The sequence below is a fragment of the Arvicanthis niloticus genome, chromosome 18 (assembly GCF_011762505.2).
Source record: "Arvicanthis niloticus isolate mArvNil1 chromosome 18, mArvNil1.pat.X, whole genome shotgun sequence".
Lineage (NCBI taxonomy): Eukaryota > Metazoa > Chordata > Mammalia > Rodentia > Muridae > Arvicanthis > Arvicanthis niloticus.
The window spans coordinates 15,747,261-15,774,138 of NC_047675.1; the positions used below are offsets into that span (position 1 = coordinate 15,747,261).

General features: G+C 52.8%; 1 protein-coding gene across 7 annotated transcripts in view; it reads left to right on the top strand.

The window, feature by feature from the left end:
• Adcy7 (adenylate cyclase 7) overlaps positions 1-26,878 on the top strand; it is a 56,206-nt gene that overhangs the window by 27,050 nt on the left and 2,278 nt on the right. For 5 of the 7 annotated variants that reach the window (XM_034522778.2, XM_076915571.1, XM_034522775.2 and 2 more), the window contains 24 exons: positions 5,929-6,351; positions 7,926-8,129; positions 8,940-9,107; positions 9,736-9,885; positions 10,177-10,325; positions 11,371-11,482; positions 13,352-13,479; positions 14,837-14,995; positions 15,142-15,274; positions 17,270-17,461; positions 17,707-17,741; positions 18,169-18,249; positions 18,504-18,576; positions 19,569-19,666; positions 21,034-21,118; positions 21,347-21,472; positions 22,137-22,235; positions 22,868-23,043; positions 23,655-23,823; positions 24,048-24,203; positions 24,646-24,792; positions 25,334-25,438; positions 25,625-25,739; positions 26,611-26,735. In XM_034522778.2, coding sequence (XP_034378669.1) covers positions 6,181-6,351; positions 7,926-8,129; positions 8,940-9,107; positions 9,736-9,885; positions 10,177-10,325; positions 11,371-11,482; positions 13,352-13,479; positions 14,837-14,995; positions 15,142-15,274; positions 17,270-17,461; positions 17,707-17,741; positions 18,169-18,249; positions 18,504-18,576; positions 19,569-19,666; positions 21,034-21,118; positions 21,347-21,472; positions 22,137-22,235; positions 22,868-23,043; positions 23,655-23,823; positions 24,048-24,203; positions 24,646-24,792; positions 25,334-25,438; positions 25,625-25,739; positions 26,611-26,735 — 3,156 coding nt within the window. In that variant the 5' untranslated portion in view covers positions 5,929-6,180. Of the gene's footprint in view, positions 1-5,233; positions 5,345-5,928; positions 6,352-7,925; positions 8,130-8,939; positions 9,108-9,735; positions 9,886-10,176; positions 10,326-11,370; positions 11,483-13,351; positions 13,480-14,836; positions 14,996-15,141; positions 15,275-17,269; positions 17,462-17,706; positions 17,742-18,168; positions 18,250-18,503; positions 18,577-19,568; positions 19,667-21,033; positions 21,119-21,346; positions 21,473-22,136; positions 22,236-22,867; positions 23,044-23,654; positions 23,824-24,047; positions 24,204-24,457; positions 24,603-24,645; positions 24,793-25,333; positions 25,439-25,624; positions 25,740-26,610; positions 26,736-26,878 lie in introns of those variants that run through there. The other 2 variants (XM_076915570.1, XR_013104815.1) reach the window with 2 other exon arrangements.

Here is a 26,878-nt window from a genome sequence, read left to right on the forward strand (position 1 = left end):
CTGGGATTTCCTGGGTGCCACTGATGCTTCTAGTAGCATGTGCATGAAATGCGCACTCTTCTGGAAGACATGGCTTGGTGTGAGACATTCTTAGCGATGATGAATCTTCTGCTGAGGGTGATGCTTCCCAGTGGCTCCTCTGAGGCCTGGGAACAGGGTCTGTTGTGGGTGTGGCAAGAGTAGATTGCTGGGCAGGCAGGGTGGGGCCGGGGCCTGGTGGGGCCTCTCTTCCTCACAGGCCCTCATGCCTCAAGGGCCCCACTTCCCTTTTCTGAGGACACCAGGGCCCCAAGCCTTCTACAGATCCATTCTTGCTGAGGAAGCAGGACCTGGGTTCCTGCTGGCTGTCTAGGTGAGGAAGTGGGGACACAGATGGGTGTTTTAGAACATGCTGCTGCTGTCTCCCTTAGTGGGGTGAGTCTCCCAAGCAGCCTGACAGTGCAGCTCTGTGCTAGTCTATGACATCCCAGCCTCCTGTGTCCTGTTGCTGTCATACTCAGGAACATGGGCACCAGTAGTCAGGATTGGTGAGGAGGGCAGTGCCGTGCACGGAGCACAGGAAAAGAATAAGTGTGTGCCTCAGAGGGCTTCCTGGATGAGGCTCCCCTCCTGGATCCTGTTGCTGGTAGGGCAGAGGGAAGCAAGCATCTGATGACCTCCACTTAACCCCTGCCCCCATTTTATTTATTTATTTACCATTGTGTTGTCTTGGGCTTATGGGATAAGGGACAGGAAAGGGGTTGGCATTTTGAGGTGTTATGCATGGGTTTTCTGGTTGTTAGTTCTGTGAGGGAGAGAGGCGGGATGAGGAATGCAGTGTGCATGGCCTGTGTTCAAATCATAGATTTCTGTCTCACTAGCTTTGTGACCATTGCAACGACTGAGCCTCTCTGTCATTCACTTCCCACATCCAGGAAATAAGATGGGTAGGCCTATGGGTGAGTTTGCAGAGTTAGGGACAGGGCCTCGCACTGTGCCTGGAGCACTTTGTCTTTTGATTAGGCTGGCGGGGGTCACTAAGCCCCAGAGAGCCACTAGTCTGTGCCCGGCCCCCCGTGTTGGGTTTTTAGGAGTGTGCAAGGCCATGCTTAGCTTTTTACACTTAAACTCAGGTCCTGTGCCTCCGTGGCCAATTTTCTTACCCACAGGGCCGTTTCCTCAGTCCAGCTGCGGGGATTTTGAGGGAGTCATGGCCAAGAGTTCTCAGTAGCCAGTGAATGCAGTGGTTGGAAGAAGGAGGGGACTCTACCGAGGAGCCTTGAACCCTGTCCTGGTGCAGTGTGTCTGGGTCTAGCCTTGGAACTGGGTAGAGCCCTGGCCAGGAAAAATGGCTGCTGCTTCTGGGTTTCTGTTCTCAGCAGGCCAGAGGGAAACTTTGCTTCCAGCCATAGGCTTGCCCAGCTGCTCCAGAAGCTGAATGAGAGCCTTGGGTGGGCTGAATCCATGTGCCTGGTGCATCCCATTGTCTGCTTCCATCGTGGGCCACGGTTGCCCAGGAAGTGGCCTAATTAAATCCACAAATAAAAATGTTTACTAGGCCTGATTCCCACGGGTCTGGGGGTGGGATGGAGGCTCTTGTCGAAGCTCCTTAACCTGGCTCTGTGCTTGGAGAGACCAGTCATGTCTGGGAGCAGACGAAGGCTATGCCTGTGCAGAGCTTGGCTTGGCTTTGCTTAGAGGAGCGTCTCTGGAGACCTGTCTCGGCCGTTGGTGTCTGGGGTTTTTCAGCCCAGCCATCCCAGCCCACTGGTGTTTGGCACTGAGCCAGAGGGTCAGGCAAGACTGCTGTTCGTGTGCTTGTGGCATTTGGTTTAGTCCTGTAGAGTGGCAGTGGGGAAGCCTGGGCCCAGGAGCTGTGGTTTGAATCCCAGTCCTTCTGGCACGCACCTCAGGCTGGGTGATGTTAGGGAAGCTGCCGAGCCTCTCTGGGTTCAGCCCTGCATTTGTTCAGAGGTGCGAATGTGTGGGCCGTTACTTCAGAGCTTCTTCAGGCTGCCCTGGCTGGGCACGACTCAGGGATGGGTCTCATCCTGTTCTGCAGCCCACAGCACAGTGCTGGGCACAGACGGCTGGCACTTAGCATTTCCTGTGGATTTGAGGCTGGCTTGCCCAGATACAGAAGCGTTCATGTTAACAGACCTGAACTGCCAGCCTGTAGGAGACAGTATTCTAGATAGCAATCTGCAATGTGCCTACTTGGGAGGCCCTTGGGAAGACTGGGCTTGTGTTCAGGACCCCTGGCTAGATTGGTACCTATGGACAGCTGCTTGGGTGTGGGAGCCTCCTGGCTGCCTTAGACTTAGGCTTTTCCTACTCTGTGTCTGGGCCTGTGCTATAAAGGCAGGAAGGGAGAGAGCTGGAAGAGTGCCCAGGGCCCTCCCAGCAGTGGGGGCTGAGCGGGATCCCCAGGACCCTGGGCTTTAAGCCACTGAGGACTTTGTTCTCTCCTGGACACCTTGCTTTGAAGCTTCGATTGGCTGCTGGCCATTTGTGCCTTTGTGACCTCCCTGTTCAGCAGCCTGCCCACCCCATTCCCAAATCTGAGGCACACCAGGTCAGATGCCTGGTGCAAGATGGCTCTTCTCTGTGAGGCTTCTATGGCACTGGAACAGCTGTCTCCAGGTGGAATCTGTGTGTGGTCACTCTGCTTTAAGTCATTTTTCCCCTTGGAGGTCGGGAGGCGAGGAGTTAGCCTGTGGATTAGTCAGGAGTCTCTAGAACAGAGATTCTCAACCTGTGGGACACGACCCCTTGGGGTTGAATGACCCTTTCATAGGGATCACATATCAGATATTCTGCATATCAGATATTTACATTATGATTCATGAGAGTAGCAAAATCACAGTTATGAAGTAGCAACAAGATAAAGAAATATATTAAAGGGGTGCAGTGTTTGGAAGGTTGAGAACCGCTGCCTCAGAGGAATAGAAGTGACTGGAAATGTGTGTGTGTGTGTGTGTGTGTGTGTGTGTGTGTGTGTGTGTGTATGATTTATTAGAATGCCTTACAGGCTGTGATCCAGCTGTCCAACATGGCTGGCTACCAGTAGAAAGTCCAAGAATCCAGTTGTTCAATCCACGATGCTGAATGTCTCAGCTGGACTTCAGTATATTCTGGAATCCTGAGGAAGCAGGCACTAATGTCAGCTAATGGACTTAACAGTGAAAGCAAGCAGGCAGAGACCAGAGCTCCCTTTGTCCCTCTCCTTTATATGTGTGTCAGAAGATGTGTCCCAGACTAAAAAGATCCCCCACCTCAAAATCTTCCCACCTCAACAGATCCAGATTAGGAGCTGGAGCAGTTAAGAGCACTGACTGCTCTTCCAAAGGACCTGGGTTCAGTTCCCAGCACCTGCATGGTGGCTCACAACCCTCTGTAAACTCCAGTTTCAGAGGATCTGACACCCTCACCGAGACATAGATGCAGGCAAAACACCAATGTACATAAAATAAAACTAATCCATTAAGAAATTATTTTTAAAAATCCAGATTAAAGGAGTGTCTTCCCGATTCAGGTGATTTAATTAAGACAAATCCCTCTCGGGCGTACCCAGCTGCTTGGGGTCTAGGTGAATCCAGATGTAGTCAAGTTGACAACCAAGAATAGCCATAGCAGCCTGAGCCACAAGCAGATAGCCTGGGCTGGCACGTCACAGGCTGGCTAAGAAGCCTTTTGGGAATTGCAGTTGTGTTGATGGGTGGATAATGTCAAACAGATCGCTGCTAGCCAGAGTCCACCTGCAGTAAAGGCTGCCTTGTCCCTCCCCAAGTCTTCTTTCTGTCCTATGAGGTAGGTTTTGCAAGCTTCATAAATCTGTGTTGGTGGGCCAGGCATGCTGGCACATACTTGTAATACCAGCTATACAGGAGGATGAGGCAGGAGGATGGCAGGTTTAAAGACTGCTTGGGTCACAGAATGAGTTAAAGGCTCAGTGACAGAGTGTTTGCCTAGCATATGTGAGGCTCCAGGCTCAACTCCTTGTACCAAAAAAACCAGTATCTACGGGTCCCTTTTAGAAAACAAGCCTGGTCGTGGTGGCACACTCCTTTAATCCTAGCACCCGGGAAGCAGAGGCAGGGGGATCTGAGTTTGAGTCCACCCTGGTTTACAGAGTGAGTTCCAGGACAGCCAGGGCTACACAGAGAAACCCTGTCTCAAACAGAAACAAACAAACAGCAAACCTACAAGAAAACTCATCTGGGGCTGGGGAGTTGGCCTAGTGGTTGAGTTACAGCGACGAGTTTATTTAGTTAAACCACATTGTGCTCTTGGCAGGTCACGCTCCCAGCCACCCACCAGAGCCCTCTGGATTCATGAATGCAAGACCCCCCACACACACGTGTGCACACGCACGTGTACTTGCTCACAATTTCAACTGCCTTGACTAGCTCAAAGGCTGGGCAGTTCTAATCCTCCCCACGGCTAACACACATCTATCTCCCTCCTGTAATCCTGGCTTAATGCTCTCTAAATATACATACATATATATATATATATATATATATATATTTATCTTTGTTGCCCTGGCTCCTTCTGAGTGGCTCCATAGTCTTTGCTGCCCAAGATGCTTCTGGGCAGCCCTTCCAGGGGCCGCATTCCTTCTCACTTAGATTTTGGATGATTTTCCTTCTGCGGCTCTAAATCTGATCCTCCTGCCTCCAAATCATGGTGACTCCCCTCCTTCCTGTCTCTCAAGTCCTAGCCCATGCAAATCTGAAGGTCCTGCCTCAGTCTACCTGCCCAGTCATTGGCTATTGGCTGTTTATTGCTCGATCAAAACCAAATTGGGGACAAGGCCATTCAGCGTTTGGACATGCAGATTCCTGATTTGGGGGGCTGGATTAATTCAGATTGTTAGAACCAATCCCCAACAAAAAGTACTTGGGGCTCTTACAGAGAGCCTGAGTTCAGTTCCCACAGCCCATGCTGAGTGGTTCACAACTGCTCTAGGGCATCTGATACCTTCTTCTGGCCTCTGTGGGCAACTTTATACATGTGGCATACATATACTCTCACACGTAATTAAGAGTAAAAATAAATCTAAAAAGGAAAATAGTCTCATGTGGATACCTAGTAACCCAATATAATATCTAGTATACTAGTGTGTGTGTGTGTGTGTGTGTGTGTGTCCTAGTATAGGGGATCGCCCTGGTAGAAGCCAGCAGAGTGGAAGCTGAGCCTATGGCCCCTTAGTGTCTCCAAACCATCTGGATCCTGAGACTTTCCTTAAATCCCAGGCTACCAGGATCTCAGTTTGGGACCCTGTGGATCTGAAGACACAGACTGAGCCCCAGGCATCCAGACAGTGTGCTGTTCACACAGGGACCCTGGAAACAGAGCAGAGGTTAGACCAGATCCCGCATCATGCTCCTCTGATCTGGGAGGGGGCTCTACTGAAGCTCAGGGAACAGAGGAAGATTGAGCTAGGAGCTTTGTGGAGATCATTAGAGATTGCTTAGAAAAAGAAATGCATGTGGCCTAGCCTCGTAACATGCACACGATGCTGGGAAGTCAGTCACCAAACAGGAAGTGGCTTAGTCAAGCTTTGAGTGGCAGTGTGCTGTGCCAGTCTCCATGGTGATAAAGGTACTGTGGTCTGTGCCATCCACTGTAGTAGTCACAAGTTAAGTGCACCCATGTGCCTTAGAAAGTGACTGTGTGAGTGGGGGTATGGTGGGAGTTACTTAAACAGGGTTTTGTTATATAGTCCAGGCTATCCTCAAGAATCCTCCTGCCTCAGCCTCCTGAGTGCCACTACACCTGACTTCCATAATTCCATTTTTAATGACTTTGAATTTACATATGTCCAAGCACTGTGTGGAACTGTAGTTCTAGGAAGACCTCACTTGGTCCCGCCCTCCCTCATGCCAGGCCTTCCCTAATTTGGTCCAAGACATTAAATATTTTTGGTCTGCTTTGTCCCCACAGATCTAAGGACCTGGAAGCTTCTATCAACTCATCCCAGATACCCTGAAGACACCAGTGTGAGCAGGACCCAGTGGCTGGAGCCGGTGTCACATGCTCATGGAGTCACAGGCTCTGGGTGCCTCTATCCAGTCCTGCCTGCTACCCTCAGAAAGGATAGAAGCCTAGGCCACATACTAAAGTGTCAGCTGACAGATGTATTTCAGACCGTGGGGCTCCTGAGCAGGCTGCTGGACCAGGCCACTGGGGAGGAGGATGCCAGCCAAGGGGCGCTACTTCCTAAATGAGGGTGATGAAGGCCCCAACCAGGCAGCGCTCTATGAGAAGTACCGGCTCACCAGCCAGCATGGGCCATTGCTGCTCTTGCTCCTCCTGGTGGCCGTGGCCACCTGTATTGCACTTATCAGCATCGCCTTCAGCCATGAGGTAAGGCCCTGGGCAGTGGCACCAAGCCCTCCCTCTCTGATGGGAAAGCTTCAGCACATTGATGCCTGCCTGGAGCTTCATCTTCTTCCTTTGTGAACTGCTAGGAGGATTGAAAACAAGTCCATTTGAATTTGATTTTGAGTCTGGCTGATTATATTAATTATACTAAATAAGTCACTCTCAATTTTCTTTTTTACCATGAAATTCAATCTCTTAAAGATCTGGGTCAAACTGAGTGGGTGGTGGCGCATGCATTTAATCCCAGCACTTAGGAGGCAGAGGCAGACCAATCTCCATGAGTTTCAGGCCAGCCTGGTCTACAGAGAAACTTTCAGGACAGCTAGGGCTACACAGAGAAACATTGTCTCAGAAAAAAAGAAAGAAAGAGAAAGAGAAAGAAGGAAAAGAAAAGAAACCAGAAAAAAAAAAAAAACCAGATCTGAATCAGAGTTTGTTACTTCCTTCCCTTGTCTGACCATGGCAGACATCACCAATCAATTCCTGCATTCTTCTCTGACTCTATGATCTCAGAATGTTTTTCTTCCTTATCTTCCTTTTGCTTCCTTTTTTCCCTTCTCCCTTTTCTATTCTTCTTCCTTTCTTCCTCCTCCTCCTCCTCATTATCTTCTTCCCCTTTTCTCATTTATGTATGAATATCTATTGATGTATGTGTGAGTATGTATGTATGTATGTATGTATGTATGTATGTATGTATAGACAGGGTGTCATTATGTAGCCCAGACTGGCCTTGAATTCACATCCTCCTAAGTGCTGGCGTGGAATCTTTACCACTGTCAAGGCAGATACTTCGGGCACTGCTCCTGCTCCTGACCTGTGCCCTTGCTCTGCTGATGCCACTAGCTTTGTGCAGTTGTCAGTCTCTCAGTATGTGACCAGTATTACTGAGAACCTGTTTTGGTTTATCTCCATTTTCTTGCTGATTTGTAGCAAATGCAGTCGGAAGTTCCTGAACTAATATTAGAGGCTGCAGGGAATTCTGGGTCAGCGAGACAGTGCCCTTCAGGGAGCAGAAAGGGACAAGAGATCCTTGCAGCTACAGCCTAGATATCACTTTCCTGTTATCTGCCAGAGGCTGGTGGTGCCTTCACCCTCATGACGCTTGGGCTCTGTATGGGAACCCAAGATCTCTGGGTACATTTGTCTTCTGGATCCTTCTCCAGATCTCTATTCCAGAGCTGCCCCCGTGGGATACCTGTTCTTTGTGTCCCTCTAAAGCCAGTTCTTAGACATAAATTCTCCTCCGGGCACTTACAAGGCTTTGCCTCAGGAGAGCCGGGTTCTGGCTCCTGTGGTCACCCATCCTCCACAGAGGAGCAGTGATCTCTTAGGACAGGGTGGGGGCTCCCAAGCTGCTGCAGTGGCTGAGAAAGGCAGTTCAAGCAAGCAGAAATGGGAGTGCACACAGGGCCGAGGTTGTGGGGAGACCAGATGCCAGGGGAGCCCAACACTGCTATGTAGAAGGTGTTTGCTGGGATTCTGGGTAGACTTCCTGGAGGAGTGGGTGTTCCATTTGGAGAAAGTCCAGATACTCTGTGTGTGTTTGCTCTACCCAGGATCTCCGCAGGCACCAGGCTGTCCTGGGAACTGCGTTCTTCATGCTGACGCTGTTTGTGGTTCTCTATGTGCTGGTGTATGTCGAGTGCCTGGTGCGGCGATGGCTGCGGGCCTTGGCCCTCCTCACCTGGGCTTGCCTCATGGTACTAGGCTCCGTGCTGATGTGGGACTCCCTGGAGAATGACGCCCATGCTTGGGAGCAGGTAATGGTGGCAGCTGATGTCACAGGGCTTGGGTACCAAGCAGCTGGAATGTGCAATTGGCACTTTTTGCACACTCGTGCACACGCGTGCAGTGGGCTCATGGAAGTGGGCCAACACAGCCTGTAGCCGTGGCTCTCCCTGCAGACTCTGGCGCCGGATTTCAGATGGCCCTAAGTTGTCTCTCTTCTCAGAAGAGTGCCCCCTTGAGTATCTGCCATTTTGGATAGAACTTGTTTCCTTAGAGTTGACAGAATTCCAACTCAAGGAGTCAAAAGGCATCAATGGGTTGGTAGGCCAGGAAGAGTCCAGTAGGGCTGGCCCTTGCCCCAGCAGCCTGGAAACTTTGGCCTCTGCTCTCCTCTACTGTCCGCAAGTGGAGGCTGAGATGGCTGCTCACTTACTAAGTGAGCCATCCCAGGTCAAGGTTCACCCTGGGGTTGAGTTACACTGGCCTGGCCTGATGAGTCACATACCGTGATCACAGCCTGTTTCTTTTCTGTGGTTGGCCAGGTCAGGTTCAGGCAACCACCATAGACTAAAGGACCGAGGGAGTGAGGATGCACTGCCTGTGGGAGGCAATAAGCGACCCGCCCCATCCAGCGGTTACCAGGCCAACAGCCGAAGGCTCTGACACACAGCAACTCAGTATTTAGATGATGAGCAAGGCAGGCTAGGTCCTCCTGTCCTGTGTATCTCTCACTGAGCTTCACTGTGTAGGGAAGAAATAAGAGGTCCCAGGTTGGGGGTGTCCCAGGTGGCATTCGGATGAGGGTCCTAGGTCATGTGACTCTCTGGGTGCCCTGTCCCCAGGTGCCTTTCTTCCTGTTCATCGTCTTTGTGGTGTATGTACTGCTGCCTCTCAGCACGAGGGCAGCCATCGCAGTGGGCGTGGCCTCCACTGTCTCTCACCTCCTGGTGTTCGGAGCTGTGACAAGAGCCTTCAAGACATCCGTGTCCAGCACACAGCTAGGGCTGCAGGTGAGGGTGACGGAGGCTGGGTGGGAGCAGCCGCTGGCCTGGTGGAGCTTGAGCTTTGGGTGCTTGCAGGCAGGTGGCTATAGGCAGGGCCCTGCCGGTCTGTCTCAACTGCTGATCTAGGATATTCTGTGGACTCAAGCCCTAGCTGCTGCTCAGGGCTCTGCTGTGGTGAGATCCTGCCCTGACTGTCAGTCCCCAGGGCCTGGAACTAGGTTGATAGCATCCCAGTCCAGGTGTTAGTGACTTTTCATGTCACTGCAGTGTAGGGATGTGTCCTAGATGTCCACTTCTTAGGGAAAAGTTGGAGCTCTGGGCAGCCAGCTGGGCGCTGTGTCTTCTGAGGCTGGATTCAGGGCTCAGTGAAGTTACCATCTCCTTGGAAGTACTTGACATCCCTGGACTCTTAATAACCAGGGCATGTGTCTGGTAGAGTAGAGGGCTCAAGTCCTGGTCCTGTGGTCACAGCATCTCATTAGGGATCAGTCATCGTCTAGGCTTCAGTTTTCTGCCTAACCCTGGAGAAATGACAACCTAAAGAGTATTTAGGTCAGGCAGCGGGGACAGATGCCACCATGTCCTCTGTGGGGTTAGTACTGAGCAAATGTGTCTTCCGCTTGGCTCCCCTCAGCTCCTGGCCAATGCCGTTATCCTCCTGGGTGGGAACTTCACGGGCGCCTTCCACAAGCACCAGCTGCAGGATGCCTCGAGAGATCTTTTTATCTACACCGTCAAGTGCATCCAGATCCGCCGGAAGCTTCGTGTGGAGAAGCGCCAGCAGGTAGAGACCAGCGCCCTAATTGCTATATACCCCACCTCGTCCTCGCTTCACTGGGCTGAGTACTGCCTGTGTGGCCCGTGTGGCTGATCCCTTACACATTTTCTTCCCGGGAGCTTTGGAGACAGGGAGGGCATGTACTCCGCCATGCCGTGTAGATATAACCCAGCTGGAAAGAATCACTTCATGGGCAGAATTTTCGGGAAGAAAGATGTCTTAGATGGCTAGCCTAGGGCATCCTAGACTCTGCTTGTCTCCACCAATCCTCACATTGGTCTGCCCTCCTGTGCCCAGGAGAACCTGCTGCTTTCCGTGCTCCCAGCTCACATCTCCATGGGTATGAAGCTGACCATCATTGAGCGCCTCAAAGAAGGTGGTGACCGCCACTACACGCCTGACAACAACTTCCACAGCCTCTATGTCAAGCGCCACCAGAATGTCAGGTAGGCAGAGCTCTGGAAATTCACAGTTCGTGTCCTCTGGGGATTTGGCCACCACTCCCCTGGCTCCAGGGAGATGGTTGCTCTGTAAGGGGCTTCAGTCTATATGGGATTGGCCCTTCCCCGGGCCTCAGTTTCTCCTTGTTTCTTCAGGGGGAGGATCAGATCAAGGCTATTAAAGGGCTAGGGTGGTATTGGGGTGAGAAAACCCAGTGTCCCCCCAAAATGATAGCAGTCCATGGAAATTAGCAGGACACACCGGAGAGGGCCTTTCTGATGATTCTCCCTAAAAGAAGTGAAGTCCCCAAGCTTGGTGACCAAGTGCCTTCTGTCCTTACCTGGCCTTACTAGTTTGACAGAGTGTAGGATCTCTTGTGAGATGTGGTGTGGTCACTTTGAGTCACCTGGCTCTCTGCCTGAGGGCCAGCATTATATGCCAGCAGACTCTAATAGCATAAGTCAGGGCTGCATCTATCTGCCTGGGATCTTACATACCGTGGAACATAGTAAGGTCTGAAGGCATTGCTACCTACCTCCTGGAACCTCAGCTTTAGTGGTTCTCAACCCCCTCCCCCTTTTGGGGGGATCACCTAAGACCATTGGAAAACACAAATATTTACATCACAATTCATATCCGTAGCAAAAATTCAGTTATGAAATAGCAACGAAAATAATGTTATAGCTGGGAATCACCACAGCACATGAGGGACTATAAAGAGTCAGAGCTTTAGGAAGGTTGAGAATCACTGTTCAGCTCGCTCCCCTGGGGTTCTTCAAGGCCCTGGGAAGGATGGGGAGGAGGGGGATTTGTATTCTAGGAGTTCAGGACTCTTGACTCCCTGGGTGCGGGTGCAGGGAGAGTGAAGGATGCTGGGAGCCGAGCAGTGCCAGGCTGTAGATGATCTGCTCTGTCTGGCTGTAGAGGGAGCCTCTGGTACTAGGATGGATCAAGCTGGCTGGGAATACCTCTTCTGACCTTTGGGGCTGAGGGGGAAAAGGCAGAGCCACCTCCCGGGGATCTGATCGGAGCCCTGTCCACCTGGACTAGCATCCTGTACGCAGACATTGTGGGCTTCACGAGGCTGGCCAGCGACTGCTCACCCAAGGAACTGGTGGTGGTGCTCAACGAGCTGTTTGGGAAGTTTGACCAGATTGCCAAGGTGAGCCTGGGCATGCTATTGGCTGGCTGCTTGCCTTCACAGGGCACCATATGAGCCGGGGTGCGGGTGGAGGCTGGGTTGAATTTAGTGTCTTGGTAGTAGGTGGTTTTCCCAAGTACTCCATATGAGTGGCATGCCAAGGTGCAGAAACTTGTTCCCACCTCAGCAGGAGGAGAACAGGTTACAGAGTGCACACCTAGGGTGTTTATGGGTTAGATGGGGGCCTAGACTTGCAACCTGCAGAAGATGACATCCAGTCTGGTAGTTTTTGCCCTTACCTGAGGGTCTGGGAGTAACCAGCATGCCCGGCCTCCCTCAGAGTCTCTCAGCTTGACAATTTCTAGGTGAACTGTGCACATAAGAAAGTTTGAGAAGCCTTCAGAAAAGGCATGGTGGAACAGGCCTTTCGTCCCAACACACGGGACACAGAGGCAAGCTAATCTTTGTGAATTTGGGGACAGTCTGGTCTACATAGCAAGTTCCAGTCCAGCCATGACTAAGTAGTGAGATCCTGTCAGAGAGAGAGAGAGAGAGAGAGAGAGAGAGAGAGAGAGAGAGAGAGAGAGAGAGAGAGAGGAGAGACAGTCTCGGGGAAGGAAGGGAAGCCTGTGGGGCGGAAACAGGAGGCCTGGAGTGGACACAAAGTTCAGTCTGCAAGAACGAAGCTCGCTCAGTGTTGCAGAACAGAGCATAAGGGGACAGAAAAGGACATAGTGGCCTAGGCAAAGAGCGAGATTTGTCCTTCCAGTGCTGAAAAGCCTGTGAAAGTACCAAACAGGAACGGCTTCTCATCCTTTACCAAATCTGTCCCTGGTTCCTGAGTGTCGGTGCTGAGCTGTGTGACCCGGGCCGCCCTTCCGGCACACAGCCCACGAGTTTTGTGCTTTCAAGGGTGGTACAGGAGGATCAGAAGCCAGTTAAGCACTGGCTGGACACAGAGACGGGCTGGCCTGGGCACAGTTGACCCTCACCCCTGGTGGAGGGAACTTAGATGTCCCTTAGATGTTCCAGCCCTGCACTCCTCCCAGTGAGAGCCAGAGAGCAGGGCTGCCTGCTGGGGCACCTGGCACAGAGGGGGAGGAACAGCTGTAAGAAGATGGAAAGCAGATGCTGGTGTTCACACCAGACTCCTACGGGAGTCCTGAGAGGACTGGTGGCTTCAGTGCTGTCTCTGGTGGGACTGTGACTCCCATCCAGGACCCTCCTTCCCTGAACATTCCTGTGGGGACCCAGTTTCACCCTTGGTTGGCTCCCCCCTGCACCTTCCCTCTCTGCTCTTCCCTCCCCCCAAGTCTAGCAGCATACATCTCTCCTTAACTCCTGCAGGTCTCTGCGTAGGATGCCTGCTATAATTCCTACCTGACTTACTCTTATTTGGCCACACTGATTGCCCCAGTTTGCTTTCAAGTAGGTTCCTGGCCTCAGGGCCTTTGCACATACATGTTGGGATGCTCCAGGGCTGTGTGGGCTCTGGTCTCCTGGGCCCGTACTCTTTTTCCAGTGCCTCATCTTCTGGGTGCATCTCCCAGTTGTATTGGTTTAGTTCCAACCTCTGGCTAGCACATGCATTCCACAACTACAGGATTCAAATCTGTAGTTTGCTGCTGTAGTGTCCTGTTACCTGGCCAGGAATCCAGTAAAGGCTGGAATACTGCATGAACAACCTAAGACAGTCCTTCCTGCACAGCCCTTACCAAGCCTTGCTTTCATCTGGGTTCCTGGCTGGATCTCTCCGGGTCCTCGGCCCCCACTTCTCTTGCCAGGTTCTGTAGCAGCTGCTGAGCCACAACTGAAGGTGTTCCTGGCAGGGAGGAATCCGGCTCACCCCAGACCTGCCCTGAGCACACCTCTTGCTCGCTCGCCCTGCAGGCCAACGAGTGCATGCGGATCAAGATCCTTGGTGACTGCTACTACTGCGTGTCAGGCCTGCCTGTGTCCCTGCCCACGCACGCCCGCAACTGTGTGAAGATGGGGCTGGACATATGTGAGGCCATTAAGTAGGTGCAAATGAACCAGGGTCCAGGGTCCTGTCCCCTGCCAAACTACAAGCTGAGGTGGGTGGAGGTGGGGGCTTGCCTGGATTCTCACAGCATGCCATGTGGAGGACTTAAACGCCTGTTGGTCTCCCTTCTTCTGGACCCACCTGTGGCTTCAAGTCCTAGAAGTGTCTAAAAAAAATCTGACCTAGGCCAGGCATGGAGGCACACACCTTTAATCCCAGCACCAGGAGGCAGAGGCAGAGCAGAGGCAGAGAGGCAGAGAGGCAGAGAGGCAGAGAGGCAGAGAGGCAGAGAGGCAGAGAGGCAGAGAGGCAGAGAGGCAGAGAGGCAGAGGCAGGATGAGTTTGAGGCTAGCCTGGTCTACATAGCAATTTCCAGGACCATATAGAAAGACCCTGTATCAAAAATATGTAAAATAAAAAGTTGAGCTGGGCTCCACCCTTCCAAGGACTGAGACAGCAGGAGATGCTCGGGACAGATAGCAGGAAGGCCCTCCACAGGCAAGGTCCAGCTCCAAGGTCCTGTGTGCTTCCTGTTCCTCTGAGAAGCTTCTGGTGCCAGAGAACTCACTCTCCAGCAACAGGGTGACCGGGCCCTTCTGGGCCCTTCTGCTGGCATCGATCTGATGGTGAGGTCTCAGGGGCGCGCAGGAAGAAGCATGAGACGGTGAGGTGGCCTGTCTAGGCAGCAGAGGAAATACCAATCCAGTACCACTTTGCTGTGTCTCCAGAACTGTCCCCAAGTGCTAAGAGAGTCCACAGTGCAGAACACCCAAGATGCCTGCCATGTGACCGGCTGGTCACCACCCTGTATCGTATGGAGACAGCTTTGTTCTTGCTAGCTCTAGCCTGGGCGGCTTCAGCTCATCCCCAGTTCTAGTGGTGGACACAGGTGCTGGTGGGCCTGTGTCCCTAACCACCAGCTTGCCTGAGGCGTAGAGCTCTGCTCATGCCCGGAGGTGTGTTGGATGCCTCATCCTGGAAGCCTCTGCCCTAGAGGCTCCTTGTACTGAGTGGGGCTCTCATTTCCTGTAGTTGGGGTAGAGAAGCCCCCAGAGTCCTTGTCTATGCTGGGTCTTGGGTAGAGCATAGCACCTCCTACCTACACCCTGGAAGTCTCATCAGAGCCAACGAGGGCTTCTAGGCAAGGGACACCAGGGACAGAATGAGCTCTATCAGCATAAGTGGTAGGTATTCCAAGTCTTATCCTTGAGCTGGATGTGAGCTTGCACTCCCAGAAACAGGATGCTTGGCCTTTTTGAAGATGCTCTGTCTCCCTCCCTGGTGCCCTGCCATACCCAAGACCTCCAGTGAGGTCCTGAAGCAACAGTCGGTGACAGGCGTCTCTGCTCCAGGCAGGTGCGTGAGGCCACAGGAGTGGACATCAGCATGCGTGTGGGCATCCACTCCGGGAATGTGCTGTGTGGGGTTATCGGGCTCCGTAAGTGGCAGTATGATGTGTGGTCCCATGATGTGTCCCTGGCCAACAGGATGGAGGCAGCTGGAGTCCCTGGGTGAGGTTCAGCAGGGTAGGGACAAGGCCAGGGTGGTCAGGGTGGGGCTGGGTGTGGAGGCAGAAGATGGAGCCAACCCCACCTGCTACGCATCCCCCAAGTGGGTGCCTGGGCCATGCTGCTGTATCTGACATGTGTCTCCTCAGCCGGGTGCACATCACAGAGGCGACATTGAATCACCTGGACAAGGCATACGAGGTAGAGGATGGGCATGGAGAGCAACGTGACCCCTATCTGAAAGAGATGAACATCCGGACCTACCTGGTGATCGACCCCCGGGTACGAGGGCTTGGGAGTGGGTAGGGATGAGCAGCCTGGGAGTAGGGTCCCAACTACTGGTCACTAGTCCTCAAGATTGTGGTGAGGTGGTAGAGACTAGTCCAAAACAGGAGGGGCACTTCCTTGAATTGGGAACGTTCAGACATCAAGGAAAGACCTGTAAGGTGTGGGGGCAGGGCCCACACCAGCAGCTCCAGGCACAGTTAGTGCAGTTGCATGAGGATGATTGCAGGAGGCAGAAACCCCGGTGAAGACTCAGGGAAGCAGGGACAGCCAGGCAGCCTGCTCCTGGAGTGAACAGGTCTGGGGCTCTCAGGTGCCTGGCTCACGTTGCCTCTTCTCCTGGAGCCCATCTTTCCCTGGTGGCCCAGCCGGAGAGGCAGCTGCGTTTGTCTGCTGTCTGTTCCATGCTAGCAATCTGCTGCTTTTTGCTGTCTGTGGCCTTGACCTCCTGAATCATCCTTGGAGTTTGCTCAGGAATGCTGGCAGGGGCTTCTTCCAGCCCTCTTGGTCCTGGCCCTTGGGCATCCTACAAGCCCACATAGCCTGCACTGTCTACATACCTTGGCTCCTTCATGTGTCCCTTATCTTGCTGCTGTCCCCAGGGCAGCCACCGCCTACAGGAGAATCCCTTCATCCTGGCCTTCCGGCCTGCCACGTGTTCCTGTTTATTTATCCTCTTTCTAGTTTATTTCATTCTGTGCTGCCAAAGACCACCGCCCTCTAGCCTGCAGACCACCCAGCTCTGCTCTGAGCATGCACGTGGTGGCTTTGAAATGGATGAAGCCCCGCCTCAAAGACATCTGCAGACAAAGTTCCCAAGCCCACCCCCGGGGCTGCCAGACTGAGCCAGTAGAACTGCAGGATGCTGGCCAGACTCCAGCCAAGCTCCAGAGGGGCAGCAGCGTGTGTGTGCCGCTGGCAACGTGAAACTTTCGCCCCTTCTGGTCCCTCTCTCCAGCTCTGTTCATCTGTTCACTTACGTAGCTGGCAGTTTAGAGGGGACCTTAGCAGTTGCTCTTCATCGATGTCTGGCCAGCATGTGACCAGAGTTACTAGCATAGAGGAGCCTCAGAGAAAGGTCCTCCCCTCCAGACCTAGCAGCTCCCGCTCCCGGTGTGGCTTGACTGTCCTCTGCATGGACCCTAGGACTTTCGTGATGGTGGGAGGGAAGGGTTTAAAGAGGTTTCTATCCCCAGAGACACTGGAAGTTTCCAGTACATTTACCATTGTGTTTTGGCCAGGGTCTGGGGCTGTAGGTGGGCTGCTGCCTATTGATGTTGGCGAGTCTGAGGAGATATGCTCTGAGGGAGGGCTCTGGGATGCTGGGAGTAGGAGAGACAAGAGTCTCAGCAGACACAAGGTGGCGTAGGCTTATGTCTGATGACCTTGAGACTCTTTCTTTTCCTCTCTTGTTTCCTGCCTTACCTGGCCACCCTTTCTAGGCCCAGGCATGTGTTAAGGGGGACTGGGGGCTCAGAGACACAAGGGAAGGAGGTAGAGCTGGACCCTCACTCAGGGTCTGGCTAAGCCACTGAGATTCCAGCTTGAGCTGGGCCTGGGAAGCATGTGGCAAATAATGAGCCTGGGGCTGAACTTGAGACTGGGTGTGGCCTTCAAAGGCTGCCCTGGAGTGGGCCTGCGCCTTAGTGGCTGTCTCTGGGTTCAGGCCAGCTCACATCTTTCTCCCACTGCTCTCACCGGATAGAGCATGTGTGAGCCACATGTGGGTGGGCAGAGCAGAGCTTCTGACTATCCCTTCCTCAAGAGGGACTGAGCTTGAGCTGTGTGGCCATCAGCCTCTTCCTGGCCTGGGGCAGGGATGAAAATTGAGGGCTTCAGCTAGTCCCCAGGCCAGCCTATGTTTGAAGAATACTATAGGCTCAAAAAAAAAGTAACACTTTCCCCTTTACCAGACCAGCCAGTGCTCTGCGTGCGTGCCAGGGACGATGGAGAGGGAAACAGGTGGGACAGGTGATGTCTGTGTGCTTGCAGAGTCAGCAGCCACCCCCACCCAGCCACCACCTCTCCAAGCCCAAGGGGGATGCGACTCTGAAGATGCGGGCTTCAGTGCGTGTAACCCGCTATCTGGAGTCCTGGGGGGCAGCGCGGCCCTTTGCACATCTCAACCACCGGGAAAGTGTGAGCAGCAGCGAGACCCCCGTCCCCAATGGACGGAGGCAGAAGGTAGGTCCCTGGGTTAGGATGCTTCTGAGAAGGGGCAGGGAACAAAGGCCCGGTCCCAGCCTTGCTCCTTTAGCTGCATTGTGGGTAGTTTCTGCCAAGCCTTTCTTCTGGACAGGAGAAGCTATTTGGAGAATGCTCCCTTGGGGCCTGGCATACCCTCGACTCTCCTGTTTTTTTCCAGTCCCGTGGTGGATGAGGGTCCGTGTTCAGGGAGTGATTACAGTTTCCCCTTTCCCCACTTTCAGGCCATTCCTCTGCGTCGACACCGTGCCCCTGACAGGTAGGTACACTGCCGTCCCTGCACACTGCTCACCCAGTGGAGCTGGGCCAGGCTCCTCCTGAGAGCAGGTGTCCGGCTCCTACAGGCCCAGGCCAGGCCTCCATGGGTTTGTCTTCTCTGAGTGCAGGACTTACATGACACGGGTTCTTTGAATGGCAGGGGTGGAACGCCCGCTGTGTGCTTACCCCATTGCTATGTGTTTGTTAGTGGTGAGGAAAGGTGTTTCTCTGGCTTCTATGCTGGTCCTGCCAAGCAGAGGTGGCCTTGGTCTGTGGGTTAGGGATGTATCCTCTGCTTCCTGCTGGGAATATCTTAATATCTCCTGGCTTCAAGAACTCAGGGACCCCACTGGTGAGTCCACCATCCATACCCTAGCTTCCAGGCAAGTGGGTCCTTGGGGGTGATAAGGCTGGGGCTCTAATTCTAGGAGTGCATCCCCCAAGGGGCGCTTGGACGATGATTGTGACGACGAGATGCTGTCAGCCATTGAAGGGCTCAGCTCTACCAGGTGAGACTGTAACCCTCCTCCATCCTCCCTTCTCCCCCTCTTCCCGCCTCCCTCTTTCCTCCTCCCTCCTCCCTCCTCCCTCCTCCCTCCTCCCTCCTCCCTCCTCCCTCCTCCCTCCCATGGCAGGGCTGGTCCCCTCATGGTGGATGTTGAGCACTGCCTCTGGCTGGTAGCTCCTTCCCTTACACTGGGGCTGCCTCTAAGAGTGTGGCTCTCCCCAGCACTGTGGGTGCATTGTGCTGCCGTTCCCCCAGGCCCTGCTGCTCCAAGTCTGATGACTTCCACACCTTTGGTCCCATCTTCCTGGAGAAGGGCTTCGAGCGTGAGGTGAGGATGGGGCAGCAGCCACAGGAGACTAGGCCTGGTGCATGGGGCATGAACTGCTGGGTTGGGCAAATCCCATAGGTTGGGAAGGCCTCTGGGGATTTCTGCACTTGATGTTGGGGTGAACAGGGTTCTGGGCGGTTTCATTTGTGGCTCTTTCTCTTGACCTCACCCCTTTACCTGACATCATCATAGAGATTTTTTTCTTGAGGTTTGGGGCAACTGATTACTTCAGGCTTCCAGGAGAAAGACTCCAAAATCAGTCTCCTGGTTGCCTGTACCTGTAGGACCTCCTGCCTGGTTGCTGTGACACTTTTTGTACTCTAGGGGCTGAGTAGGTCTAGAGCAATTCATGGCTGCCTGCAAGTCTTGGGCCCATATCAGGATCTAATGTATTTTCCCCCCGTGGCCAGGCAGGTTGTTTAGAGAGAAGGCTGCGACCTAGAGGTTCTGAAGCTGGCTGTCTTTAGCCTTAGGCTGTGATTGTTGACAGCCTAACAGTGTTAGGGTCCTGGCCTTCAGATCTTGGTGTCCAAGATTGAGGGAAGGATCCTTCTCCCTGGGGATCTGAGTAAAGTTACTGGGAAGAGAGTGGAGGGGCCTTCCCCTGCCTATGGGCCACATGGCCCGAGTCTTGGTAACAAAGTGGTACCATATGTAGAGGAGCCTCTGGGATCTCTACTTGCTTGACAGGGGTCTAGTCCCAGGTAATACTTTTTGGTAAGGGGTGAGGTCAGGTTACAGCCTTACCTGGGAGCTCTGGCTTGGTTCCTGCCCTCGGGGCCTGAGAAATGAAAGCAAACGCCTCCTTGATTGCAGAGTATTTATTGCCCACGCAGAGAGGAACTGTTGCAGGAGAATGAGTGTGTGTAGCACCACCTGAAACTCCAGGAGAGGTGGCAGGCATTTTATTTTAGGATATGAACTTGGGGTGGGGCATTGAAGGGACCTTGCCAGTAGCTGTCTCTCACAGCCATGTCACCTCCCTCTTCCAGTACCGCCTAGTGCCCATCCCCCGGGCTCGCTATGACTTCGCCTGTGCCAGCCTTGTCTTTGTCTGCATCCTGCTTGTCCACCTTCTAGTGATGCCCAGGTCAGCCTGTGATGGGGAAGATGGGCAAGTCCTCTGGGGTTAGAGGGGTGGTGACTATGGTAGGACCCAGCAGAAACTGGCAAGGCACTTTGTGGCTAGCAGGGAGGGACCAACGACTATGGGTCCCTCACCACTGGAGCAGGGGGATGGCCCCAGAGTTGGAGTTTCTGGCTCTTCCTTGCAACTGGGTATGAAACTTTCCCAGGTTCCTCTGTCTCCTGCCAAGTCCTGTTACCTGGGTGGTTCTGGCCGTAGTCTCTGGAAACAGTGGCCATTGTCATTTCCTTCTTTCAGGTGGGGAAGTGAGACATACAAGAGGTAGTGGCATCCAGCCTGGACCCAAAAGCCCTGAAATGCCTGCTTCAGGTTTCATTGTGGACAGAGACAAGGGGCTAAGGCCAGAAGGAACAAAGCTTAGCCACAGATAGCTTCCAGAGGGCAGTCAAAGCAAGCAAGTGTGGCTGCCACTGTGGATGTGCTTAATAGGGTGGTGAAATGGGTCCACAGGTGAAGGCACCTGCCACCGAGCCTGACAACTCAAGCTCGGTCCCTGTCACACACGTGGTTAAGGGAGAGAACTGACTTCAGAGTTCTTCTCTAACCTCTATGTGTATATTATGGCATGTATGTTAGTGTCTGCACACATGCATGCACGCGCGCGCGCACACACACACACACACACACACACACACACACACACACACACACGCTAAATAGCAACTAGGTATGGTAACCTAGTAACCTAGGCCTGTGGTTCCACAGCACTGTGGCAGAGGCATGAGGATTGCTGCAAGTTTGAGGCCAGCCTGGTCCACACAATACGTTCCAGGATGACCAGGGCTGTAAGACCCTGTATCAAAACCAAACTAAATTAAAAAATTTATATATGGATGCATACTTTTTAAATTGAATTCATGAGTGTTTTGCCTACATGGGTGTATTTGTGCCACGTGTGTTCTTGGTGCCCGAGGCCTTCAGAAGAGGGTGTCCAGTGACTGGAACTGGAGTCTTAGCTGGTTGACTACCATGTGGGTGCTGGGAATCAGATCTAGATCCTTTTGCAAGAGCAACAAATGCTCTTAACCACTAAGCCATCTCTGCAGCCCCCTGTACTGATGCTTGTGTGTTTATGTACCAGACAATTCCACAGGCTCATGATGTGACCCACTTCTTATATACTTGGTCCCTAGGGGGACTTGAAGACAACCTTGACCTTCATGGTTGTTGTTTGTGGGACATCTGGACTTGTGTTTTCAAGGTCTCCTTTCCTAGATAAAGAATATCCACTGGGGAGGGACAGGTGATCATGAGTTGGAGACCTGGCACTGTTGGAAGGGACCTGGTCTCAGGTTTTCCCTCCTTTCCAGGATGGCAACTCTGGGCGTGTCCTTTGGGCTGGTGACCTGCCTGCTGGGGCTGGTTCTAAGCTTCTGCTTTGCCACTGAGTTCTCGGTGAGTAGATTTGACTGAGTTGCGTGGACTCATCCCTGTGACCTCTCCCTCCTCAGCAGCCTTGCTCTGGGGCAACTTTTGGGAGCCTTGTTTTACCTCCAGGATAATTGAGTCCCTGCAGGCTGTCCCCAAGTCCTCAGCCTTCCAGGCTGGTTAGTGCCATCGTCTTTCCTAAATAAAGCTGTCCTTTGTCCTCTGCTGCTTTGCATGACTTTTCCCTCTCCATAGAGGTGCTTTCCAGCCCGAAGTACACTCCAGGCCATCTCGGAGAGTGTAGAGACGCAGCCCCTGCTCAGGCTTTCCCTGGTTGTGCTGACTGTTGGCAGCCTACTGACTGTTGCCATCATCAACATGGTGAGTTATGGGCCGGGACAGCAAGCGCTGGCAGGGCTGTGTGCCAAAGACACTATCTCCTGGAGAAAGGATAGTATCACCTTTGACCTGGGAAACCCAGATTCCAGAATCCCTGTCTTATTACCTGAACAGCTTCATCTGGTGTGGTTCCTTCATAGCTCTGCATCTGTGAGGTCCCCAGGGCAGGCTTCCGGCTCCTCACCCTTCAAGGGAGGGCTTGAGGCATGCAGCAGGTATATGTTGGGTGCTAGCTCCTCCTTCCCTCCTGCTTTGGGACACATTTTCCTAAGTAAGGGATGACTTGCCCTCTGATCCGAGTCATATTCTGGTAGCTACAGAGCATCTTGTAGGTTCTCACAATAGATCTCTTCCTGGGGAGAGTGCTCTCATGCCCCTCTCTCAGGGTCCAGAAGGGGGCTCCTGAGAGGGCTGAGCCCAGCCTTCCCCCATGCCTGCCTGGGTTGCTGCTTCCTCAGCACCTCTGCTCTATATCCTTCCTCATCCCAGGTACTCCACACCTGGTGGTTGCTGTGGACACAGCCACTCACTGGGCTCAACGGCTGCAGGGTACCTCTGGTGCCCGTAGTTGTCTTGGGTCACCTCTCTTAGGCCTGGCAGGTTTGAGTCCCTGTATATACTGTAATGGCAACTTGTCTCCCCTCAGCCACTGATGTTTAACTCAGGCCTAGAACAGCCTGGAGACAATGAGACAAGCCCACTGGCTGCAAGGAGCAGAGTTGGGACCCCATGTGACCTCCTCCCGGTGAGTATGCTATCCTCTCTTCCCCCAGCACCCAGCTCATGCCTCAGTCCTCTGGAGCTACTGGTTCTTATTGGGCCACTTTGGCCAGAGTGGACAGCTCATGGTTTGAAGCCCGAGTCTAGAGACGGTGGAGAGGAAGAAGGAGTCCAGTGTCTTTCAGCATATGCTTAGAAGGCAGGGTCCAGCTAGCCAAGCTTGTTCCCTCCTTGCCCCAGTGCCAGGGGAACAGGAAACTGGGGCTTGGCTGTTTGCTCTAAGCCTTGGGGTAGCCAGGAAGTGCATCAGTTGCACTAGAGGGTGTCTTTGGGTCACTTTTCCTGCACATCAGAGAGGTTGAGGTCTTAAAGGAATGAAGGCCTGGGCTCAGGGCAGCTGACATAAAACAAGGTCTGTTGCCCAGAGAGAACCACTTGTTGCCACAAGTCAAGAAGAGAGGCCACGAGAAGTGGCAAAACAAGAAGCGACCACGAGCTTCCCTGTGGATCTCTGCTAGAAAGAGTGGTAGGCCAAGGCTGGTACAGACACCGGGGTTGGAGCCCTCAGCAGGAGGGAGCTGGCAGTGGACTGTTAATGCTAGCCTGCTCCAGGCATGGCTCCTGGTGATTGACACCGGACATTGTCCCCACCTGCAGTATTACACCAGCAGCTGCATCCTGGGCTTCATTGCATGCTCTGTTTTCCTGCGGATGAGCCTGGAACTGAAGGCCATGTTGCTGACAGTGGCCTTGGTGGCCTACCTGCTGCTCTTCAACCTCTCCCCATGCTGGCATGTCTCAGGCAACAGCACCGAGACCAACAGTACACACAGGTGGGGGCCTGATCTGCTGGTGTCTTTCTGTAGCCCACTACTGCAAGCTGCTTTGTTTGGACTTAGCACTTGACCAGAGTAGGGTGCATGTCTGTCCATGGTCCCAGTGGACCAGACCCTGGGCAGATGGCATAGATCTAGTCTATAAGAGGGATAGTGATTGGCCCAGGCCCCAGATCTTAGCAGTCAAGAGCTGGGTGTATGGCTTACTGATGGGTTCTCTGGGAAGCCCTTCTGTTTCTGGGTCAGTTAAGGGGTGAGAAGGGACTCCCTGAGCCAGCTCCTGAGTCTGGGCTGTGACCTGGATCATCCGTGTCAGAAGTGCAGATGTCTGTTGCCTCCTAAGCATGTACACTCCTGTGGGCTCCAAAGCCCACAAGGCTTTGGACTGAGGAAAGGACTTGACTCTTACATCCCATGTAGTTAGAAGCTCAAGGACCTGGGAAAAGAATCATCTGCCTTTCTCCAGCCAGGTTCTTATGCTAGTCTCCAGCGGCTGTTCTCACTCCTCCTGAGGAGCTCGTGGCTGCCTTTGGACCCCCACTCAGCAGATGGGCCTTTTGGAGTGACCCATAAGTCCCCTTGTTGAGGTTTCTTCCCTACCCCCTTAGGACACGTCTGCCCCTGTCTGCTGCACAAAGCATGTCTGGCCACACCCTGCCTTTGGGGGCTCAGGTGACTGCCCCCTCCTCAAGCAGTTGTTTAGAGAGAGACCTGAAGACCATGATCAACTTCTACCTGATCCTGTTCTATGCCACCCTCATCTTGCTATCTAGACAGGTGTGTAGACTCCCTTGCCCAGTCTCTGCTGAACAGACAGTGCGGAGGGCTGGGGTCTGAGATACCAACATGGCAGAGGCCTTTCATGAAGGTGCTGGTCTTGTTCTACACTAGGCTGGGTGGGGTGGGCAGTACTGCAGGTAGGCTGGTCCAGCACCCTAGGTCCCGGGCCTGGGTGGTGTGTCACAGGTGTGACAGTGTGACATTAGCTTCCTGGTTTGCAGATTGACTACTACTGCCGCCTGGACTGTCTGTGGAAGAAGAAGTTCAAGAAGGAGCATGAGGAGTTTGAAACAATGGAGAATGTGAACCGCCTCCTCCTAGAAAATGTGCTGCCAGCGCACGTGGCTGCCCACTTCATTGGTGACAAGGCAGCCGAGGTGTGTGAAGGGCAGGGTATTCTGGGAGTCTGTGGACATAGCTGCTCTGTGCTGGCAAAGCCTGGGCTATTCAGAAGTACCCCCTGAGAAATTGCTAGGTGTAAAGGCAGGCTTGCAGTCAAGTCAGAGGTCTATGGCCCCAGGGGCTGTGGGTAAGACGCTTCACCTCCTTGGCCTTGACTTCCACTCTGGAAAAACATCATGAGGTTCAAACATGCTGAGGTGTCTGTACCTTCATGATATGTATATGGCAGAGCCTTTCTGATGCGGGAAACAGACCCAGTGACAGCTCAGCATAAAACCACCTCCTGACTGGACTCCTGACTTAGCTGCATTCACATGGTCAAAGCCCAGACAACCAGCCTGGACTGAGCCTCCTCACCAGCACTTGTGCCCCTGGTTAGTGGTCTCCTGGTCTTGTTTCTCCCCTGCCCTGCTGCAGGACTGGTACCATCAGTCTTATGACTGTGTCTGTGTCATGTTTGCATCTGTTCCGGACTTCAAAGTGTTCTACACCGAGTGTGATGTCAACAAAGAAGGACTGGAGTGCCTTCGCCTGCTGAATGAGATCATTGCTGATTTTGATGAGGTATAGCTTGGCCAGGCTGCTACCTGTGTGGTAGCAGGGGAGGGCGGAGGCTCACTGGTACAATGCAAGCTCAGCTGTGTGTGAGGCTCTGGCTTGATCCTTAGTCCTGACAGAAAACTAACCAAAACCTGAGGCCAACCAGCTGGGAACTGTATTCCATTAAATACCAAGAGAAACTGATTTATTGAGCAAGCAAACTTTTATTAAATCTCTACTGGGCAGGTGCTAGCAGGTAGATCTCAGCCCTCCCAGAGCAATCCTGACTGAAGGCTAAGCTCCTGCTGTCAACCATTTTAGGAAGCTGCTGAACTTTCTGGGGGACACTAACCCACCTCTAAGTAAATGATGCTGGGTAGGTTGCTCTGAAAAGGATCAGGACACAGAGAAGCGAAGGGATGAGAAGACGACGGGAGCCATGTTCTAACCTGCAGCCATGAACTCAGATGGACAAGACGATGCATGCCATGTGTCTGCACTGTGTATGGGGATGGAGGAAGGGCCCTCTTCCTCAGGGATACTGCATCTTCTGTTTGTTTTGCAGCTGCTGCTGAAGCCCAAGTTCAGTGGTGTGGAGAAGATCAAGACCATTGGCAGCACCTACATGGCGGCAGCAGGGCTCAGTGCCACCAGTGGACATGAGAACCAGGTACTCCAGGCCTGTGTCAAAGCAAATACTAAAGACCATACCCAGTCCTATCACCTTCTAAAGGGGGCAGAGGCCTTTTGTGGCATAGCCTGGAGACTCCTGGTGGGGACAGAAACCCCTTCCCCACAGTGCGTGTGCCCTCAGTCAAGGCTGCATGGAGTGGGTTATGCAATCCATGTCCTGCAGGACCTGGAGCGGAAGCATGTGCACATCGGTGTCCTGGTGGAGTTTAGCATGGCCCTGATGAGCAAGCTGGACGGAATCAACAGGCACTCCTTCAATTCCTTCCGCCTCCGAGTTGGTGAGAGCCACAAATGGACGCTCAGCCTTGCCCATACTCTCTTGGTTAGAGGGTGTCCCTGGCCCTCCCTCTGCTATGAGGTTTCAGCAGACCCGCTGATGTTACCAATCTCCCTGGCACATCTCACATATTACCTTTGGGGTGTGTATGTATGTGTGGGTGCATGTATATATGAAGGCCAGAGGGCCACCTCAGGACCTGAGTACCTTATTTCTTGACCACATCTCTAGAACTTGGGGCTTGCTAATGAGGTGAGGCTGGTGGGCTGGCAAACCCAAGATATCTGCCTGTGTCCACATCCCCAATGCTAGGGTTACAGGTGTGCATCATCACACTTTTTACATGGGGTGTTGGGGATCCGACTCAGGTCCTCATTTTTGTGTGATAAACTGAGCTTCCTCCCCAACCCCCTTTTACTCAACAATTTAAAATGACATTTGGTGTGACATATACAGTGCACTTTGTGGGTTCTGGGAATTCAACTCAGGTCATCAGACTTGGGGGCATCTTTACTGGAAGTAGCATCTTGCCAGCCACTAACCCCTACCTTTAAAAATTTTAATAATATGCAACTATAAAAATCAGGGCCAAAATCATGGCTGCAAATAAATGATCTTGAAATACAGAGAATAAAATAAATTTATTAAATCTAACTACTCATAGTTAGCTTTAAGGGTAGGCACCTAAAGCCTATTTATTTTTGTTAAAGGGGAAATTAGTAGATACTAGTTCTTAACTATGAGGCTGGATTATGGACGAGAGACATCTGGGGCCTTTCATGCCTTGGAAAAAAGAACCCCCCAGTGCTGTTACCCCTGTCTGTGGGCTCCCTCACTATCACTATAAATGGCTAACTGTAAACCATCTTAAGGCATAAACCATGGGCCTGTGATTGCTGGAGTGATTGGAGCACGCAAGCCTCAGTATGACATCTGGGGAAACACAGTCAATGTTGCCAGCCGCATGGAGAGCACCGGAGAACTTGGGAAAATCCAGGTAAAAGTACACTGGGGAGGACTGATTGATGGGGCAGGGGAAGACATACCCAGAGGAGGTATCCCGCTCTAGGACCTGGCTCTTCCATCACTGTCAAGAATAAACAACAGACACTGCTTGTTAGCCATCCCTTTCCTCTCTGA